General features: G+C 55.3%; 1 protein-coding gene across 5 annotated transcripts in view; it reads right to left on the bottom strand.

The window, feature by feature from the left end:
• Positions 1-19,672, bottom strand: part of SYT7 (synaptotagmin 7) — a 61,462-nt gene that overhangs the window by 28,650 nt on the left and 13,140 nt on the right. For 4 of the 5 annotated variants that reach the window (XM_055312705.1, XM_055312711.1, XM_055312725.1 and 1 more), the window contains exons 2-4: positions 9,152-9,255; positions 4,791-4,870; positions 454-585 (exon numbers count right to left, since the gene is read on the bottom strand). In XM_055312705.1, coding sequence (XP_055168680.1) covers positions 454-585; positions 4,791-4,870; positions 9,152-9,255 — 316 coding nt within the window. The remainder of the gene's footprint in view (positions 1-453; positions 586-4,790; positions 4,871-9,151; positions 9,256-19,672) is intronic. The other variant, XM_055312734.1, reaches the window with a different exon arrangement.

The following is a 19,672-nucleotide window of genomic DNA, read 5'->3' as shown; positions in this document are numbered from 1 at the left end:
GACCACGACCACGACCACCGACCACCGACCACCGACCACCGACCACCACCACCGAGCAGCCAGGGCAGCAGCACACAGCAGGGAGGAGAAAGCGAGCCACACCGAGAGGGAGGGACCAAACGGGCAACCCCATCCTGACTGCACAGAAGGGTGGCTGGGGGGACCGCGGGGGGCCGTGGGGGGCCAGCGGGGGAGCCAGGTGTGGCTGCGGAGGGGCTCTCCTGCTCAGCTGGCCCTGGCGGGGAGGGGACAATGGGAGAGGGGTGGGCAGGTGAGGGGAGGCAGGAGGGGTTGCTCGTCTCCATGGCCAGCCTGCCCATGGGTGCATGGGTGGGGAGGTGGGGGGGCGGGGAATGGGAGCCGGAGGGGAAGTGAGGGCCAGGAGGGGAAGGAGGGCGTGCGCGGGTACTCGGATACTCAGTACATATGATCAAACCAGGTAAAGTCACTCACTTGAGGGACAGTCGTGGGTCGCCATAAGGGGCGTAGGGTGAAATGTTTAGAATAAACTCCTTGGGAGGATAGGAGCTCCATTTCTGCTGCACTGTGCTCTCATTGTTATTCCAAAAGTCTCTGTCTAGATCGCTGGAGGGGCAGAGAGAGGGGAGAAAACAGGGAGATACAAGAAGAAACAAGAACCGCAAGTCCTGCGGGGGTAGAGGGGACTGGGGGGGGGCAGAAGAGACGGCCCCCACCCCCCCGGGGCGGCACACACAGAGCGGAGAGGGCCAGGGTCTGCTCCTGCAGGAGGAAGAGAGGAGGCAGCTATGCCACGCACACACACACACACGCACAACACGCATGCCTGCTCACACATGCGTGTCTGCACACGCTCACACACTTGAGGGCCGGGAGAAGCGACGCAGAAAGGAGGCGAGTTGCAGGTGGGCACACTGGAGCCTCACACCCGGGAAGCTGGTGGGAGAGAGAAAGATGGTGAGAGGCGAGGAGAGGGCAGGGGGTACAGGCCTAGGGTAGGATGGTGCGGGGAGCGGGAGAAGGAGAGGGTGCTGGTTTCTGGCTGGAGAGAGCTGAAAGGTAGATCAGACCCTGCTGTCAACTTGCTGGGCACATCCCCTCTCCTGGCCTCAGTCTCCCTGCTTGCCAAACCAGAACATTGGCTGCATCTGCTGGGGTGCCAGCTCTCCTACAATCGAGACCCAAGGTTCTCCCCTCTTCCATGCACCTCCACTGAGCCACTCCTGGGGCTCAGCTCCCTGCCCATCTTTCTCCTCCTTCCATTGGCCCGAGGTCTTCCAGCCTCCTCTGCTCTCTCCCTTCCTAGGACACAGCCTTTGCATGAGCTCAGTGGGATCTCAGCTGAGCTGAAGACATTCTTCACTCATTGCAGATGTGGTGGTTGGGTCGTCCCCCAGAAAAGAGAAGCATCTCCAGGCCTCTGATCTTGCGGAGGATATGACAGGTCACCCAGAGCCCATCAGGTCCAATGTTTTGGGCCTGTGTGATGGTAGCCTGTCTTTCTCTGTGGGGGCTGATAGGCAGACTCAGCCTCAGGTCCTCGACACGTACCTGAACTGCCAGCCAGGGCAGCCTCTCCCTGTGCCCTTGATCCTTTCCAAGGTGGAGCTGCCGGGTCTGGAAGGGACCCTCTGACCCAGTCTTCTCACCCCCTCCTGCCCTGAGACAAGTCATACGAATGAAGTAGATGTGCTGGAAACACAGGGAATGTGGTGACTTACATTGGGGGTTGGCTGCAGAAGGCACAGCCTGGAAATCCCAGAAACCAAAGGCAAGGGGCTCCATCAACTTGTCAGGCTCCTGGGGCCCTGAGGGGCAGGCCTGGGAGCACAGGGAGAGGAAAGGCAGAAGAAACAGGCCACAGGAACATTCCAGAAGGGAGCCATGCCTGAGCCCTCAGAAATGCATCTAGGTGAAGGAACTGGGGGTAGGGGAGTTGGGGGCAGGGCTTGCACTGAGGCTGTGCCAACTACTCAAGGTCAAGGCAAGGGCCTTGTGGAGGGGGGAGGCCACTGGGAAGGAAGGCACATCTCCTGAAGATGGAGCAAACATGTTCTTGGGAAACCTGCTTCTCTCCCCACCCCCTTACCATACCTTGACCTTGACCTTGACCTTGGTTCTTAGCCTCAGACTTGGAAACAAAGCAGAGAAGCTGAGCAGCCACTTCAGGCCCAGAGGAGGTGGTGGTCCTGGCCCAAGGGGGTGAGGACAGTGCCTGCCTTTCCAGAGTGCACCTCAGAAATGTCTCACAGGGACTCCGTACACAGGGTTCAAAGCCAAAGTCCTGAGCCAGTTTGTGAGTGGCACAGTGGAGGCTGAGGTGGGAGAGGCAGGACAAGCCTTCAGCCCTGGGAGGCCTGTCCCTGGGGATGCTGCCTCAACAGAAGACCCTTTTCCTGCCAGAGACATCCTTTTACATCCTCCGGTGTAACAGAGGGATGGAATAGTTGGAAGCCTCCCTCCCCCTGCCCTCTCCAGATCTCCAAAATCAAGGATCATCCAATCCTAGATCCTAGAGAGAAAGATCCATCAAGGTCATTTCTGCCAGGCTGGGATGTTGACTATTGCGGTACTGGAAAAGATGATCTTTAATTTTAAAAGCTTGGGAAACACAGGTTCCTTTACTGTAGGACTTCTCAGAGCCTTTACTATGTCAATGAATACTGGTATCTCCAAGAGGGAGATAGTGTGCAGTTTTTCCCAAACTTATTTGGTCATGAGACCCATGAAACCACAGTGATTCATGGAATAACTATGAATCATTTATGGAGTGCTTTGAGGAACACAGTTTGGGAAATACTGCTAAAGAATGCAACTTCCCAGAATCCTTGACAAAAGATCCCTTCAGGCATGCCTGGGTGGATGAGCAGTTGAGTGCCTGCCTTCGGCTCAGGGCATGATCCCGGTGTCCTGGGATAGAGTCCTGCATCGGGCTCCCTGCATGGAGCCTGCTTCTCCCTCTGCCTCTATCTCTGCCTCTCTCTCTTTCTGTGTCTCTCATGAATAAATAAATAAAATCTTTTTTTTTTTTTTTTTAGAAAAAGATCCCTTCGGAGGAGGTCCTAAGTCCATGAAGAGATTGTGCAATGGCTAAGCCCTACCTCCTGCCACCATACTGGCCCTGGGCCCTGGTTAAGAGGTAAAGGCCTAGGAACCCAGGGGCATGGAGACTGGAATGGTGGCTTCCTTCCTGTAAGGCAGGGTTTCTGACAGCTCAGCAGGGTGGGAGCGGTGCTGCTGCGCCCAGGGCTATAGAGAAGAGGAGATGGCCACTGTCTTAAAGCATCCGTGGGTGCTGTCCCAGCCTGCCCACTCTGCTGCCTGCCTTCCCCCTTGCCGGGCATCCCATCTCCTCTCACGGGCCCTTTCCACGACTATCCAGAACACGTACATCCCAGGTTATGGCAACCGGCAGAGACAGGTTCCCTGGCCCAACAGCAAACTGGGTTAGAGGGGCCTGGTCTGGAGGTGGGATAGGTGCTGGGCTGGCCCCTCGTGGTCCTTCCCTGCCTTCAGAAAGCCTGGGGCCTGGGCTCTGCAGCAGCCCCAGAGACCTGCCAGTTCTCAGCTTTGAAGACTGGAGAGTGTGCAGCTGAACCCAGCTTCAAAGGCTCCCTGAGGCCTCCTCCCAAGCCTCCTCCTGCCCGCAACCTCAGCAGGCCCACCTCTACACTTGCCCGCCACCCCCTTCCAGACACACACTGGAAGCTTCTGTGAAGGCCCCAAGCAGGGTCAGAGCAAGAGATAAGAACAGAGGAGGAGCAGGTAAGGAGCCCTCATGAGCCGGGGAGAGGGAGAAGGGAGAGCATGGATAAGAAGGGGAAACAGGACTAGGCTGTGGGAAGGGGGCAGAAGGGAAGGCGTGGGGCACGGATGGTGTGGGCCTTGAGTCACAGGAAGGAGTGGGGGTTAGGGTGGGGCACGGAAGGCTGGGGCGGCTCTCCTTCAGGCAAAGCCCCTTGCTGGCTGGCTCAGCCCTGGCCAGGCTACGATGGAGGGGCACCCAGCCCTATATCAGCCTGACAGCCTCCCAGCGAAGGCCTGGGTTCAGCAGAGAGGAGCCCTCCAGAGAGAACCCTCACTCCCAGAGCTTCCAGCCAGGTGGGGTGGTAGGTGAGGGGGGAAGGGGCTGCCCTTGGTGGTCCCAGCGACCCTCTGCTAACTGGGCTGGCCATGGTGGTCTGTGGTAGGCAAACGTGTCTCCTTGAGGAGGGATCTCAGAGCACAAGTAGGGAGCCTGGCTGAGTCAGAGGCAGCAAGACAGGCCACAGGGACCAGGAGTGACAGGAGGGAAGAGTCCCCATTGTCAGCTTTCCAAGTGGCCCAAAACTGAGGTCTACTCCCCTTCCAAGTCACCCTCAGGCCATTGGTGAGGTCTGAAATAAGAGCCTGAGCCCCACCGGGAGAGGAGACCCCAGCCCAGGGGCTGGGGGAGGAGCCTGGATTCGCAGGACAGCTAGGATGGGGTGATGTGTGATATGAGGGTAGATGGAGGGACAAGTGAGCAGGGTTGGGGGAGGAGGGAGACAGTGCTGGAAGTGACAGCTGCCAGAAAGTGGAGCTCCAGTCCTTGTAACATTGTGAGGCTCTGGGGGCGGGGGCAGGGTGGGGTGAGTGGGCATGGGCGCAAAAGGTGGAGCCCTGGAGCCACCCTGAGGTACCACAAGTGTGGGGGAGGGGGCAGGGAGAGACAATGGCCCCAAGGTGTGAGGGGAGACCAAATGTGTGTGTGGCCAGTGGGAGGAGGGGGAAGCTCATCCCACTTGGGCTGCCTGCGTGCTCCCACCCCAAACTTGAAGCCTGGCACCTACTTGATGGCCTTCTTCTCACTGCGCCCACGCCCTGAGTCTGGCGTGCCCACGGTCTCCAAGGAGTTCTTGTAGCGTTTGCCCTGTGGAGATAGCACAAGGGTCACTCCTGGGAGATAGCACCGCACCCTCCCTACCTCCCCAGAATAGGTCTAGGTAGGGGAGGAGGCTGGAGCCCAGCCTTGGCAGCAAGGTCTGGGGCCAATGTATAAAGGTGTCACTGCTGTGGGGTACCAACTCCACGGCGACCTGTTCCCTGCTTGGTAGTTCCTTGGCCCCATAAGGCTCGAGGACCTACTCCACCCCTTGACTGGCACCCCATGCCTGACCCCCAGGGATGGGGGCCCCTGCTGTCTGCCTGTCTCCCGGAGCTCTGGCCTGGCTCCCAGAACTACATCTCCCTCTGCCACCAACAGACGGCTCTCAGGCGCCTGGCCACATCACACTGGCCACGTCACCACCCCCAGATGGTGGGGGTGGCATCCTGTAGGGCAAGGTTGGCAGTGGCCAGTGACATCAATGGCAGGGGCAAAGAGAGGGCCCCATGCCCAGTCCTGTCCAGGACCATGTCCAGCACTGTCTGGGGGCTCCCTAGGGTCCTCCTGCCTCGGGCACTAAGGCAGGGCAGGGCTGAGCACTCTCCTTGACAGGATAGCAGCCTTAGGAAGAGAGGCTACCTGCAGGCTCTGAAGCTGGGGCAGCCTGGCCAGCACCCCCAGAGTTCCTCACACCAGCATGAGTAGGAGGAAAGGGCATGCAGGATGGACAGATGCTCTAGGTCCCCTGGCTACAGAAAAGGCCGGGGCTGCGGTGGGGCCTGGGCCTGCTGCTGGAAAGGTGAGCACCATTCACCTTCTCAGTTTGGGTTTCTAAATTTAGCTCATGCAGAGCCTGGCACCATTAACATTCCTGGCTGCCACCAAGCGTCCTCACGCACACCCATGGGCCATGGGCCTGAGCCAGGCCCAGGGCTGATGCAGGCAGTGGGGTGGTGGCAGCGCATACACACACACACACACACACACACACACACACACACTGACACATGCACACATGTTTCCCCACCATCCTGTCACCAACACCACAGCCACAACAGATTAGCCCACCCTCCCTAAAGCAAAATAAAAGCCACACCGTGGCCCAATGTTCCCCAACATTCCTGTCAACTGCAGCCCCTTCCAGGGCATGGGAGCCAGCCACTGAGGGAGATGGGCAGAGGTAGCGGGCTCCCTGGGATGGTGTAGGCAGAGGGGGTAGGGTCCTCACTCTACCTCCAGCACCCCCAGGTCTCAGGGGCGCCTGGGTCCTGGTGCCAGCAATGCCATGCCACCCCAGTCAAGTCCCTATCCTCTCTGATCTCCTTTTCCTCCTTTCTGAAAAGGAGTGCTGTCACCAGATGAGCTCCAGGTCTCTCATCTTTTCAGGCTCTCACCATCAGATATTACTATTTCTCTCCTGACTTACTTCCATACCCCCAACCCACCCCCGGGGCACAGGGGGGTGGAATGCAGCCCCGAACGGCAGGGACTGTTTGGTCTCTAGTACTTGGTGTAGAAGTGGGTACCCAGCAGTTCTCAAAATGGGCCACATGGGAGTGCCCCCGTAATGCCTCAGTCCCAGGCTGTTGCCTCTGAGCCAAAACTTTAAGAGTGAAAAAACAGAGCTGTTGGGTCCTCTGAGTCCACAGAAGCTGGCCTCTCTCAGCTCTAGCTCTGCTCTTTCCCATCATTACCCAGAAGTTCAAATCCCAAACAATACCCAGTCCAGACTAGGAAGATCAGGACCTGGAGCTGCCCCATGCTGGCAAGGGCCCTTCTCTGGGCAGGACACAAGGAGGAGCCCACACCCCATGCTCCCCTTCCCCCAACATCTCAGGCAGTGTGGGACAGGGAGGACCCTGCTGCCCGCCTCCCCCCCCCCAGCCCCTACACATCACCCCCTCTCTTCTTTCTCCCTAGTCTTGGCAGGAGAATTTGCCCTAGTCAGCATTTTCTTCTAAGGTGGGTCAGCTGCCCCTTCCTCAAGGCCAGGCACAGCTGAATGCACTGTCCCCAGTGCTGTGGGGGACAGGAACCAGTGCGATTTGAGGGGCCAGGGGAAATCATGGGAGCAACAAAAGGAAAACCAGGCAGGGTCCAAGAGACACTAGGTGGCTCTGAGGGAACCCAATACCACCAGCCTACTAATGAGGGGGTTGGCCAGGCTGATCTGGAAAAAGCCAGCTGGAGATTAAGGAAGTTATTAATGTTTGGCAATGGGATCTGGGCTGTCGGGGTATCACATCACTGCTGCTGAGGGGACAGGCGGGCAAGGAGAGTCCAGGAATGGTGCAAGGGGCATCTGAGAGCCCCTCCCCTAAAGCACAGGGACAGCCCAGGCTCCTCAGATGGTGGTTGGGGTAGGGGAGTTGTGGCAGGGTTGGGGGGCTGGGCCATTCAGGGGGGAAAGTCAATAGGGATAGAGAGACTGTGGCTTGGACCCCTGGGGAAGTTGCTGGCGGCTGAGGGGGGTGGGGATGCTGCACATCTAAGATGCCCAAGGTGCTTCCTGTGCCTGCAGCAGGCCCCCCTCCACCTGCTACAAACGTCATTTTGGAACACTGGTCCCCAGGTGAACTGAGTGGGGGAGAGGCTCTCACCACAATACACACACACACACACACACACACACACATACACTGCAGCACTTACCAGGAGAGGCCAGGACAGTGGGGATGAAGCAAGTGTCAGCTCACTCAGGTGGAGATCTGATGAGATGAAGCACATCCCACCATGCAGGGGTGAACAGACACACACATACTGTACCAATACCCCCAGGGTCGACACATTCATCACAGAGACCCCCACTCAAGGTTACTGGCAGCGCCTTCTCATCCACCTTGCTCTGCCCTCAGATGCATACATACAGACGGCCTAACAGGCCCTGCAACAAAATGAGCAGGGCTGTGGTGAGCATGTGCTCCGCCCCTCCCATAGCCTCTCAGGACACTTATATTCACAGGCACATGGCCAAACCCCCTCCTCCACCTCCCCTAAAATTCCGAGACAGATGCAGATGTGCAGATGCCGGAGATCCAGAAACAATGCGGGGCAGCCAGCCTGACTCCCTGCACCTGCACACCACCTGCACATGGGGCATGGGCCCAGGTTATGCATGCACTCCCATGTGGGGCACACAGGACACACGGGGCAGAGCTTGCCTTCTCCAGGGCTCCTCCCCAGGGAAAGCATCTACCTGAAGCTAAGTGTCCCAGAATGAAGAGCCATGTTCCCAGTCCCTGAGTTTGCCTTTCCTGAAGGAGACAAACGGGGTTATGGGCCTCCTAAGTCCTTCCCACAGTTATCTGCCCCTTCTCTTCCACAGGATTGGGGCTTGAAGCCTACAACTACAGGGTGCCCACCGCCACAGCCCTCCCCCCTCGTCCTTAAGGCCCTCTGCGTCAGGGCAGGGAGAGAATGGGGGGGGTGTCAGAGGTGGCACCTGCCCCCACTCCCACCACTGTCAGTCGAGGGGATGGAGGTGTCCGCCAGGGATGCTTCTTCACCCTAGCCCCAGGAAAGGCCCGTCCACCTTTGGGGATGCCCCACTGCAGTCCCCAAAGTCCCCCCTGCACTTCTGGGCTGGGGCAGCAGGACCGGGGGTGGGGGGAGGCGGGGTGGTGGGCTAGCCCGTGCCCGTGCCCGAGCCGTGCCCGTCCCTCCTCAGGGAGCAGCAGGCTGCGGCCGGGCGGGCGGGGCAGACCAACGGCTCCGGCTCCGCCTGGCTTCCCCTCCGGGCCTTCAGGAGATGAATGACCCTCCTGACGGCCTCATTACTTATTGATGGCCTAATCCTGCTCGTTAATTCCCCAGCCCTCGTTAAAAATGAAAAGAAGCCATTTGTGCTTGTACAAACCCCAAGAACCAGGATGGATGTGCCGGCGCGGGGGGCGGGGCGGGGCGGGGCGGGCGGCGCCTCCCATTGGCCGGGAGACGCAGCCCTGGGGCGGGGAGCAGGGGCGGCCGGGCGGGTGGGAGGCCCCGCGGCTGGGGGACGCGGCTGCGATTCTCCGGAGGCGCTGCGGGTTCTTTCAGGGGGAGGTGGGGCGTGTGGGCCTGAGGCTGCGAACGTGCTCGGGCCTGTGAGACTCACGTCTGTCCACAGATGTGTCCCTAGGTGTGTGGTTCTGGGTGTAAATGCAGACTTATGGGGCCCACACCCAGGCCAACCCAGTGCGTGCGTGCATGTGAATTCCTACGGAAAGGTGCCTGACTATGAGAGCAGGTGGGTCATCTGCGTGTATCCTTGAGAGGATTCAAGAGCCCAAACTCTGGGGGGCGGGGGGCAGGGCCAGGCCCCGCCTCCGGGGCCCTCAAGAGCCTCACCAGTTTGCGCTGACACCAGTGGCAGAGGCCACAGAGGACGACGGTGACGCTAAGGCTGACGGTGATGATGGCAGAGACCAGCAGGACATCGCGGGTGGGCGCCCCTGGGGAGGACATGCACAGGTCAGACCCTCATTGGCCAGGGCCGGTGCCCTCCCTCAGCCCAGAGCCCCCCAAGAGCAATTACCCTACCCTTCCATCTGGCCCCCAAACTGGGAGCTCTGGGCCTTGCTGGCTGACCTTGGGAAGTTTCTTCCTTTCTCTATGACTCCGTTTCCTCAGCTGTAAAATGGGCAACTGTGCAGGTTGAAGTTCCTCCCAGGCTCTCCCTGCACGGGCTCTGTGTGAATCCAGATGATCCGCACCATCACCCAAACTTGATACCTCAAAGGGAGAGGCCAAGTATGCCCCCCAGCCCAGCCAGGCCTCAGTGGACACTTCTAATCCCCCTAAAAAAGCCACTGCTTCTGCGCAGCCTTCCTGCCCAGCACCATTCCATCCCCTTCAATACTCTGAGCCACAACTCCAGCCCCATTTGCCCAAAGGGCTTATTACTAGTTCCTATAGTCCTTCTAAGGACATTTGCCCCATGGGCGCTAACAGACCCTCAGAAGTGTATGGCCCAAACTCAACAGCAAAATATGTAGTCCAAAAGTGAATTTCTGGAATCCTCTGACCCGCCCTCATCCCCCTTCAGCTCAGCTTTCCTTGGGCTGGAAGCCCACCCATGTACACCCTGTCCTCCCCAACCCTTATCACTGGAGCTTGCCTATGATGCTCCCACTGTGTGGGCTCCAGCCCCACCTACACTGTCTGCAGTATCGTAAATGCTCTCGAGGGTCACTGGCAGCTTCTGTTCCAAGAGCTCAGGGGTCTTATACTTCAGAAGTGGCCATGTTGACAAACCTGTCCTGGTCCAAAAATCCCAGGTTTTTGTTCAAATTCCACCACTTGCTCACTGTGGCTTTGGACAAGTCACATAACCATTCAGTCTTCTGTGTGAATGCGATTAAACCTCCCTGCCTTCTCACAGGTGGTTGCAAACATGAGCTCAAACCAAATGCAAGGCAGGCAAAATTTCAGAAATTCTCATGTGGGGGAGTCGAAAGAGAGCAGCATAGATCACACGTGCACTGTAAATGTGTATGCACCAGGATGGGTCCTAAAGGCAAATAGACACTGTTTATTTACAGAGGAGCCTGCGTGGGCTTTTCGGTAACAGTGATGGTGGTAATTAAGAGTCGACATATCTGTCTAGTCCTGATTCCTGCGATTTTAGCTTCTAGGCTCCCAGTCTCTCTTGCTTGGCTGTGGGGCCTCATGGGGGAAGGGCCGGCAGTAAGCCCAGCTCTCTGGACCCTTGGGGCTCTCTCCTACCACCAATCATTCTAGTGCTCTGGGCAGCCAATTCACCACTTGCTCCCCTGAGAATCCTGCTTGGGCCCCACTTCTCCCTTCCCAACTTCAAATGCCATCTTTGTCCGGTCCCCACCAGTGCACCTGCCAGGCCAACTAAGCTTCCTCCTGTCCCGAGTCCACAGCCTTGCCCCTGGGGAAGCCCTGCACCTAGTTCACTGTCAACTCCAGGGTGCACACAGCACCTAGGCACTCTGACCTGGGCAGCGAGCAGACCCCCAGGACCTGGTCCTGCTCTTCCCTCTCCAGGGTAGAGGAACACAGCTCTGCAAGATGGAGAGGCCACATCTGCCTCCATCTTTAACCTCCAGGCTTCAGAGAGAAAGGGAGGAGGGGCAAGATAAATGGGGAGAGTGATGGCCATCACACTATAGGTCATGCCATCAGTGCCCCAAAACTCGAGTCTGCAATGAAGAGAGGGGCAAATGCACCTCCTGGGAAGGGGACCTGCGCTTTTTCCAGTTGTCTCCACAGGAACTGCCCCTGCCCTGCTGGAAGAGTCTGGGAGGCAGGTGTGATGTGGGCTGGGAAAGCAGGTGACCTTGCACCTTCCTCTGTTGAACTCACTTTTAAATAAAATAAATTCCTTTTTTGGTCTGAGCTTTCTTCAACCACTATCTGTTAAGAATCCACCAGGGGGCACGAGGGACAGGCAAGACGCAAGAATTCAGCTAATTATTTCTTAGCATGTCAGGTGCCCCAGCACCAGTGAGTGGCAGACCACCCAGCCTGGGGCTCCAGATTCCAGAACACTCAAGAAAAGACTGAAGTGTGAGTGCAGCTTCTGCCTAATAGCTGAGTGGCCTTGGACAAGTATCTTAACCACTCATTGTCTTCCAGTAAAGACAACCCACCCCATGGGGTTACTGTTAGCACTCGGTAAATACCTATTATGATAAAGGTTGGTGGTGTTGGTTTTCTTTCAGCAGTAAGCAGAAGGCTATGGGAGCACAAATGAGGAAATAATTGCTGGACTAGAGGGCTATCTGGGAAGGCTTCCCTGAGGGGGTGGTATTTGGTATAGTTTGGGGGATGGTTGTGAGGTGAGTGTGAGATATTTCAGACATAGGGAACAGCAAGAGCAAAGGTGAGAAGGGAGGTGGGGGGAGGGTCAGACACGTTGTTTGAGGAGCTAGTCTAGGTTACTGGCTGTGAAGTGGTGGAAGATAGGCTGGGAGTGGAGTGGGGCCTGATGGGAAGGGGCTTGTCTATCAGGCTGAGGGGCTTGCTGTTGTTTTGTAGGACATGGGAGCCATGGGAGGTATTTGAGTGGGGGAGAGGCAGGACCAGAGGGGGGTTAGCAAGCTCCTGATCTGATAGCTGTGCTTAAAAAAAAAAAAAAAAAAAAAAAGCAGCAGTATTTCCCTGTTTCACATCTTGGGCTTTTGTAAGTTCCATTTGAAGAAAAAGCTGTGTTGCCAAGGAAAGCTGAACCCCCTAGATGGGGGGGATCCAGGATCCCCCTCTGGCACGGGAAGGTGGCTGTCGCCTTCCAGGCAAGGAGTCTGACTCCTCCCCTGCCCAGGCCTCCAGCTGCCCACTGACAGCCCTTGAAGCCGGGGTGAAACAAAGGCTTGTCACTGCAAATTGCATTGATGTGGTGACCAAAGGTGACAGTGTTCTCAGCCAGCAAGCATTGTTGCCATCAAGGGGTGCAAGCCTGTGTTCTTGCCTGCCAGCCAGAGTGAGCCCATTCCCAGAGCATGGATCGCTATGTTTGGGGCTGGAAGGCACCTCTGCCATCATGGAGTCTGGCCCCAGCAACGCACAAACACTCTGGGCAGCCCCGTCAGTGACAAGGAGCTGCTTCTGCAGGAGGCAGGCCCTCCACCACCAGGCATTGTTAGGGAGGGTTGCTGTGCCTCATCCTGAGCCTAATCTGTCTCCCTACATCTCGCCCTGCCCACCCCCTGTCCCCCCTCACTCCCAAGCCTGCCCTCCGGAGCTGCTAGGAACAAGCTGGCTCCCTCTGCCACATGACAGGCCTCCAAATCCTTGCAGACAGCTCTCATGTCCCCTTGCAGTCTTCTCCAGGCGAAGCCGCCCTGGCCCTTCTAACCCTTCCTCCAATGACATACATGGTTTCAAGTCTCCTTAGCATCAGCATATTAACATTTGGGGAAAGAAAATATTGTAGCCCTCGTCAGCCTCTGACAGGGCTGGGTTCCACAACCTATCCTTGGGCAGAGGAGACATCCTGGGTCCTTGGGGGTGAGACACAGACAAGGGCAGATGAATGATGCCAGGAGCCCTGGGCAGCAGGGTGAGCTAGGAGCGGGGAGAGCCAGCCCTCCTGGATCCAATCCCAGGGCTGTCCTGGGAGTGAGGCGCAAGCTTGGGCATGCTGCTGCCCCTCTGCCCAAGCTTGTGGTGGGCATGTCAGCTGACCAGAGCTTGGGTTTAACGATGATCCAGTAGGGTCCTGTGCTCCTGACCAAGCCACCAGCTAAGGGGCTCTCAGGGTAAAGCCTGTGTGTTCAAGGAGGCAGCCCACCTCTGAGGCTGGACAACAGCTCCATGAGGGCAGTACTAACCTTCTGTTCACCACTGTCTTCCCAGGACCAAGGAAGGAGCTGGGCATACAGCAGGTACTTGACAAAAGCTTGCTGAAAGAATAAGTGAGCAGGACCCCAGGCTTCTAGGGATCATGATAATAATAGAGGCTACCATTTATTAAGCACCTACTGTGTACAAGACTCCAGAGTCCATGAAGGCAAGAGCTGTATCTGCTTTGCTCGTTCCGGATATTCTGTGATAGGCTGACATATGGGAGGTGCTCAGTAAATATTGTTAAATGTTCGGTACTTGCATGTTATCCTACTTGTCACCAAGACAAGATGGGAGGGAAGAGATGGGAGAGGCTGCTGTGAGAGTTTGAGCCTTTCTTTTACACACACACACCAAGGCCCCTTTCAATCTTCCCCCACACCATCTTTGCCTGACAATTTCTGACTTTTCTAGACCCAGATGAAAAGCACATCCTCCAGGAAGCTTTCCATAAGATCCCCAGTGGGAATTAATTTCTTCTGCCTCTGAGCTTCCATCACACGGTGCCTGCACCCTTCTTTTAGGGGGCAATGATTAAGTGCCAGGGCTCTGGAGCCAGACTCTCTGGGTCAAATTCTGGCTCTTATTCTTCCAAGGCATGTGACCTAATCTTAGCTTGCCTTTGTGTTCCCTTCTGTAAATGGGGGCTAATAATAGTACAGGTCTCATAGGACAATTGTGAGGTTTAAAGGAATTAGCACATATAATGCCTTAGCACAGTGTCTGACACAAAATAAGTAGGCAACAAATGCTAGCTATTATCATAGTATTACCACATCTGCCCTGTATTAGAGACATCTGGGGCGCAGAGCCGGCGCTCAATGAGTGTTGAATAAAATACCAAACTAGATACACATCTAGCTCTTCCCCACAAGACAGCAGAGGCCAGGGGTCCTGTCTTACCCTCAGGCCCTGCCCTGAGGGCTGACCAAGACTGAAAGCACCAGTGAATGCCAGTGGTGAGGATCTACAGGGCTGAGGCAAGGGGGTGGGGGTGGGGCAACAGTTGGAAGCCAGGCTGGGCTTCAGGTGTGAACTGCAGACCTGAGCCTGATCCTTGCCAGGGCTCTGCCCCCATTCCCGACTCCTTCTCATCTCCTCAGCAAGCCATAATTTATGGATGAACAGAATCAAATAGGACTGCTGGCTGCTGGGATGCCCTGGGGAGCTGCTAGAGAGGGAATGGACTTCTGAGGGCATGCTGACCAGCTGCCCGGTGGTGGGGGGGAAGAACAGGAGGGGCTCCAGAAGGGGAAGAGGTACACACACGCCCAGGTCACAGACATGGACACCCATGGCTCATATACACACCTGCATATACCAGAGACTTACTCTTGGTACAGACAATCATGTGGCCCACACCCCACACATGTGCATGCATGTGCCCCAGAGACTCACCCCTTGCACAGACACCCATGCTCATTCGCACACATGCATAAACATACACCTATGCACAGATACACACACATGCCAAGCCTTGGAGACTCATACCATGCATGGACACCTGTGTTGACAGTCAAGCACACAAAGACGCACATGGCCATGGCCATGGCCATGAGCAGGTGCCCAGCCCCCTCTGCCATCCATGAGATCTAGATGTTCATATACTTCCTCTGGCCTGGAATTCTCTCCCATGTCCATTATTCATCTACTCAAATTTTGCCTGTCCTGAGGCAAAGCAGTGGGACAGGAAGAGGAGCTGGAGGCAGATGGCCTGGATTCTAGTCATACCTCTGTCTACAGCCAGTGACCCTGGGGTAACAGTGAACCCTGTACTCACCCCAGTGGTTCATCTTCAAGTGATAACAACCCCTGACTTCCCCTGCTGGGGTTCTGTCAAGATAAAATAATAGCTCACATTACCTGAGCACTCACTTTTTGTGTCCAGACTCTGTGCCAGGAAGTTTATATGAGATCTCCACAACCGGGTACCATTATCATCCCCATTTCACAGACGAAGAAACAGGCACGGCAAATTAAGGACATGAGCCTGCCCTTCACAGCAACTCCAGCTGCCTGCCTCTGTGCTGAAGGATGTCCCCGCCCTCCACAATGGGCTCCATTGCATGACCCAGGCATGCCTAACTAACTTTTCTTCTTCCTGCAAGAAGGCTAACCCTTTTTCTACTTGGGCACAAGCTCTTCCCTCAGCCTGGAATGCCTTCCTTCTATCTTCTACTGTCAATATCCCTAAACAAGATGGTCTTCATTCCCTCCCACATTCCCTCCTCCGTAACTATGGTAATTCATCATTGTGGGTTAATAATTAGCACTTTCTGTCTTTCCCCCACTGGAAACACCTGGAACGCCAAGACCCCAGATCATTCATCTCTGTAGTCCCAGGTCTGGTACCTAGGAGAGGCTGGATAAGTAAGTGCTGAACAAATGCATGAAGTTGTTCAGGGCTCTCCAGGTAAGACTGCCTCTTTCAGGAAGCCCTTCCTGATGACAAGTGCTCACAGCAGTCTCTTCATTCTCCAAACCTCAACTAACTGACCTTCTGTCCAATGCCCTTTTCTTGGGGGTAGGCATCTCCCCCAAGCAGAGTCAAGGGGTAACACTGTGTCTCCCCATCGCTTGGGCTCTCCCATGGTCCACAGCCCAGGATACAAGACAGAGAAGCTGCTTGACATGCTGGAAATCTGTGTACACAGATGCTTTCCCTGAGACTTTGCTTTCTCTTGCACCCTCGGCTGATGACACGCACACTCTCTGTATCTAGGCCTTCCAAAGTTGTCCCATCACCCCCACACCCTCCCAACCTAGACTGCTTTCCTCTTTTTAGATCTTACCAATACCTTTCATCATAGTCACTGAAATATGCTCAGCATTGAATCATGTTTATAGTCTTCTGCACCCCTCCAGAGGTAAATATTCTCATGCATGTTTTACAAAGAAACAGGCCCAGAAGGGTTAAATACTTGCCCAAGGGCACAGAGCAGAAGAGAGGTTAAAAAAAAAAAAAAAGGTACCAGAGACAGGGCCCTGGGCAAGTACCTGAGTTACTTCAAGTGCTTTAGCGACTCCACTCACACACACCCTTCCCAGGGATCCTTCCTCCCTCCAATGGCCCAGCCCTCAGCCTCAATAAAGCACCCTCATTAGAGAGAGGCTCAGTGCACCTAAAGATCCCCAGAACAGGCTGGGGGTTGGGCCCCCTGGGGCTAGACAACAGTGAGCCTGAGCAAAAAACAAAGAAGGGTGGGGTAGCCCAGGACTTGCCCAGGGCCCTGTCTCTGGCACTGCCTAGGGCACAACCACTATACCAGAGATAAACCAGAGTGATGTTGGGGGTGGTTGGGGCTATATCTGCCAGTGCCTTCCTATCCTAATCCCACCTCCTCCCACTTGATTCTGCACTACTTACGACACAGCATGCCCCAGCACCTCCCCCTATCCTTTGGTGGCTGCATAATGACGTTCAAGGTGGAAAGCAGTGAAATCTGGAGTCACAGGTTTCCAAAGGAAGCACCCCTCTATGTGCATGCTGAGCAGATGGAAATGGGAGGAAGGTGGGAGAGCATTTACAAGTGCAGAACCTACCAGCCCTAGGACTTCTTGGGCATGAGAAGGGGGGACATTTTGGTACCTATCCTACCTTCCTTCCTCCTCTGACCCAACATACATACACAAAGCCAGAAAAAGGCAGACTTGGGGAAAAAGCAACAGAAAACCAAGAAGCAAAACTCTGAACCTACACAGCCACGCAAAGCTCTGGGCCTCCTGTCATGCTGAATTTTCTGCCCTCTTTTTACTCTGTAACTCCCTTCAAGCTACCCACCTTAGGAAAAAAGAAAACAAGGTGGGCTGGTAGAAGGAAAAGGAGGGGAAAGAGAGCCTGGCATTCATTTCCCAGGAATGCTGGGCCTCCACCCTACCACCATGCCCCCTGGACAGTCTCCCTGAGTGTTCAATGGAAAGACAAGGAGACCTGGGGAGGGCACAAGACTGGTGAAAGAGGAGGCCCCAGGGGATTGTTTTGGAAAGTTACAAGTAGCTGAAAATAGGGGCTTAGCAGGAGCAAGCCTCCTCAGCCTTGACTGTAATAAAAACAGATAATGCATGAGTGAGCTAGGGAGAGTGCGCTGGCAGGGGCCTCAGAGGCCGGCTGGGATCTGTCCGCGGTGCTGAAACAGGTGCCAGCTGCGATACCCCTGGTTTAGAATTCAGAGGAGATGCCAAGTGAGTAAACAGCGAGTGAAGGATTGTCTGGATGGGCCAGGAGCTGTTCTAGCAAGAAACTGGATGGGGACATGTCAGGATCTACCAGCACTTCCACTCCTCATCAGGGGAGAAAGGCCTGGTGAGCTACAGAGGCCTCATCCATGCCTTCTCTACCCTGGCTCTCTTTTCCAAGAGAGAGCATTGCCTTGTAATAATGGCTCTCATTTATTCAGTGAAGAAGAGTTCACAAAGTGCTCTGGAGTTTACCTATGGTTTCATATCTCTTGTCATATTTAATCGTGATGGGGTATATTCTATCTGGTGACCCCTCCCCTCACCACAGCCACTCCCAATTCCCACATTTCCTAGCTTAGGGAAGCCTGGTATGTCTGGCTTCAGTCTTCAGCCTCAAAAGATGGTGTGCGTGGATGTGTGTGTGTGGAGAGGGACCATCTGCAGACTCTAGAGAGCTGCTGAGTCTGGAAGTCATAAGGGTCAAAGGCACCCAGGATAAACAGGATCAGGTGCCAGCCCTGAGTTAGCTGGGAATCAGCCACCCTCCCCAACCACCCTAATCCAAAGCTGATGATCCACCTGGGCAGCCATGAAAATGATCATATCCATCACAGCAGCAGGAGCCTAGGAAAGGAGGAACTCAGGTAGAGGGCTTCTCCATCAGGACTGTGGAGCAAGGGTAGGATCAGGGACATGTGAAGATTAAGTGCAGGCCTTTACCACTAGTTACTCCTATGAATAATGCATTGTTGTGCTTTGGCCTAAGTCAGCATCTTATTGTTATTAATAATACACTGCTGCAAAGAAGCTGAGGTTGGAATGGTATGCTCTATTTTATTTGAGGATCTCAGAGCACTTAAGAGTTCCTCATGCTGATGACGCAACTCTTGCTCCCCAGGTCAAAGGCTTCCTTACAGGCCAGGGCACCTGTCCTGCCACAACACACTCCCACCTGATGCTTAGAGCCTCAGGGGCTAGGGATCTTCCATCCTGGGATTCAGATTCTTGATTGGGGTTTTGGTGGGGGAAAGGGTACACTTAATCTTTGCCAGCTCAAGGGCTCTCAGAGATAGAATAGAATGTGAACCTGCTCCCAAGGATGTTTATGAAGGAGGGAGAAAACTAGTGGAAATCCAGCTGGGAAGAAATGGTTGGAGAGAGACCACTGGGGATCTGAAATCCAGTTCTGCCATCCACTGTGTCACTGTGGGTGCGAGGCCTTAGGCAACAAACTCAACTCTCTGGTCCTAAGTCTCCTCGTTAGAACGTAAGGCAGGTGGCTGAGATTCCGTCTGGGAGGTGCCATTCTACCACATTCTGGGGTATCATTTGCACCACAATTGTTAGGAAGGAGCCCCCCAGAACAGCCCTGGGATCTGTCCGTGGTGCTGAAACAAGCGCCAGGCGCGATGCTCCTGTCCTTGGTGCTGAAATCCATTTTGGTACTGGGACTGCTCCCTCCTCCAGGCCGACCTTTGCATTGCCCCTAACAAGCAGGAGCCAAAGGACTGGAGCTGTTTTCAGAACTGCAGCATAGTGATCCCACTTTTCTGTGCCAATTCCTCCCTGATCAGCCAGGACCTGAAGCTACGGTGGCGACCAGGAGACTTCAAGAACTCTCTTTCCCCCATGAGGTCCTCAGATGCCGAGGACCCAAGTTGGCACTCAACTCAGGACACAAAAAGCCTCCCCACTGATGTAAATTCCACCTTCCACTCCCTCAAGTGGAGCGCGCCGAACTACTTCCTGGTAGCTGGTGCAGGTACTGTGCTTAGAGCAGAAACAGAAGGTTCCCAGCAGTGGCGTTGGGTGGGCAGGGAAGGAGTGGCCTACAGTCCCCCCCGTTGCTGCCCCCTCACCCATGGGAGGTAGGGCGAGAAAATATGGCACTCTGAGCTTGCCGCGCTGCCCAATAACCTGCACGTTCCAGGCAGTGTGACTGCCTTGCAGCCACCTTGGAGCACCACACTACCTAGTTCACAGCGAAGACTCAAACCAGTGGTCAACCAGGGCCAAGTGAAAAACTTCTTGCTCCCTCTTCCCAGGAGGGTGGGATAGATCTGTTTAAACAAACACAGTCTTTTCTCCCGCTGTAGGGTAAGTCCTACCAAAATGAACACAAAGACTTGTAAACAGGCCTCCCTGAGGGCAAAGGCTCGCCACCTCACAACCACTCAGATAAGAAACTTGCCCACAGCCCCTCTCTAGGAAAAAGTGGGAGTTAGGAGAGAAAGCCACAGCTTCTGCCCACTCCTGTTCCCTACTACACAGGTGGGGGCTCTTTGAAAAGCAGATCTGCCCGGTGTTTCTAGGGACAGCTTCATATTAGCCTCACTGGGTGTAGAAATCCCTCTCTTTCCAAAAACAAACATCTAAGCA

This window comes from Nyctereutes procyonoides, unplaced genomic scaffold (genome assembly GCF_905146905.1).
Source record: "Nyctereutes procyonoides isolate TBG_1078 unplaced genomic scaffold, NYPRO_anot_genome, whole genome shotgun sequence".
Taxonomy (NCBI): Eukaryota; Metazoa; Chordata; class Mammalia; order Carnivora; family Canidae; genus Nyctereutes; species Nyctereutes procyonoides.
Note: the sequence above shows the minus strand (reverse complement) of the source record. Positions and strands in the feature narration are given on the sequence as shown.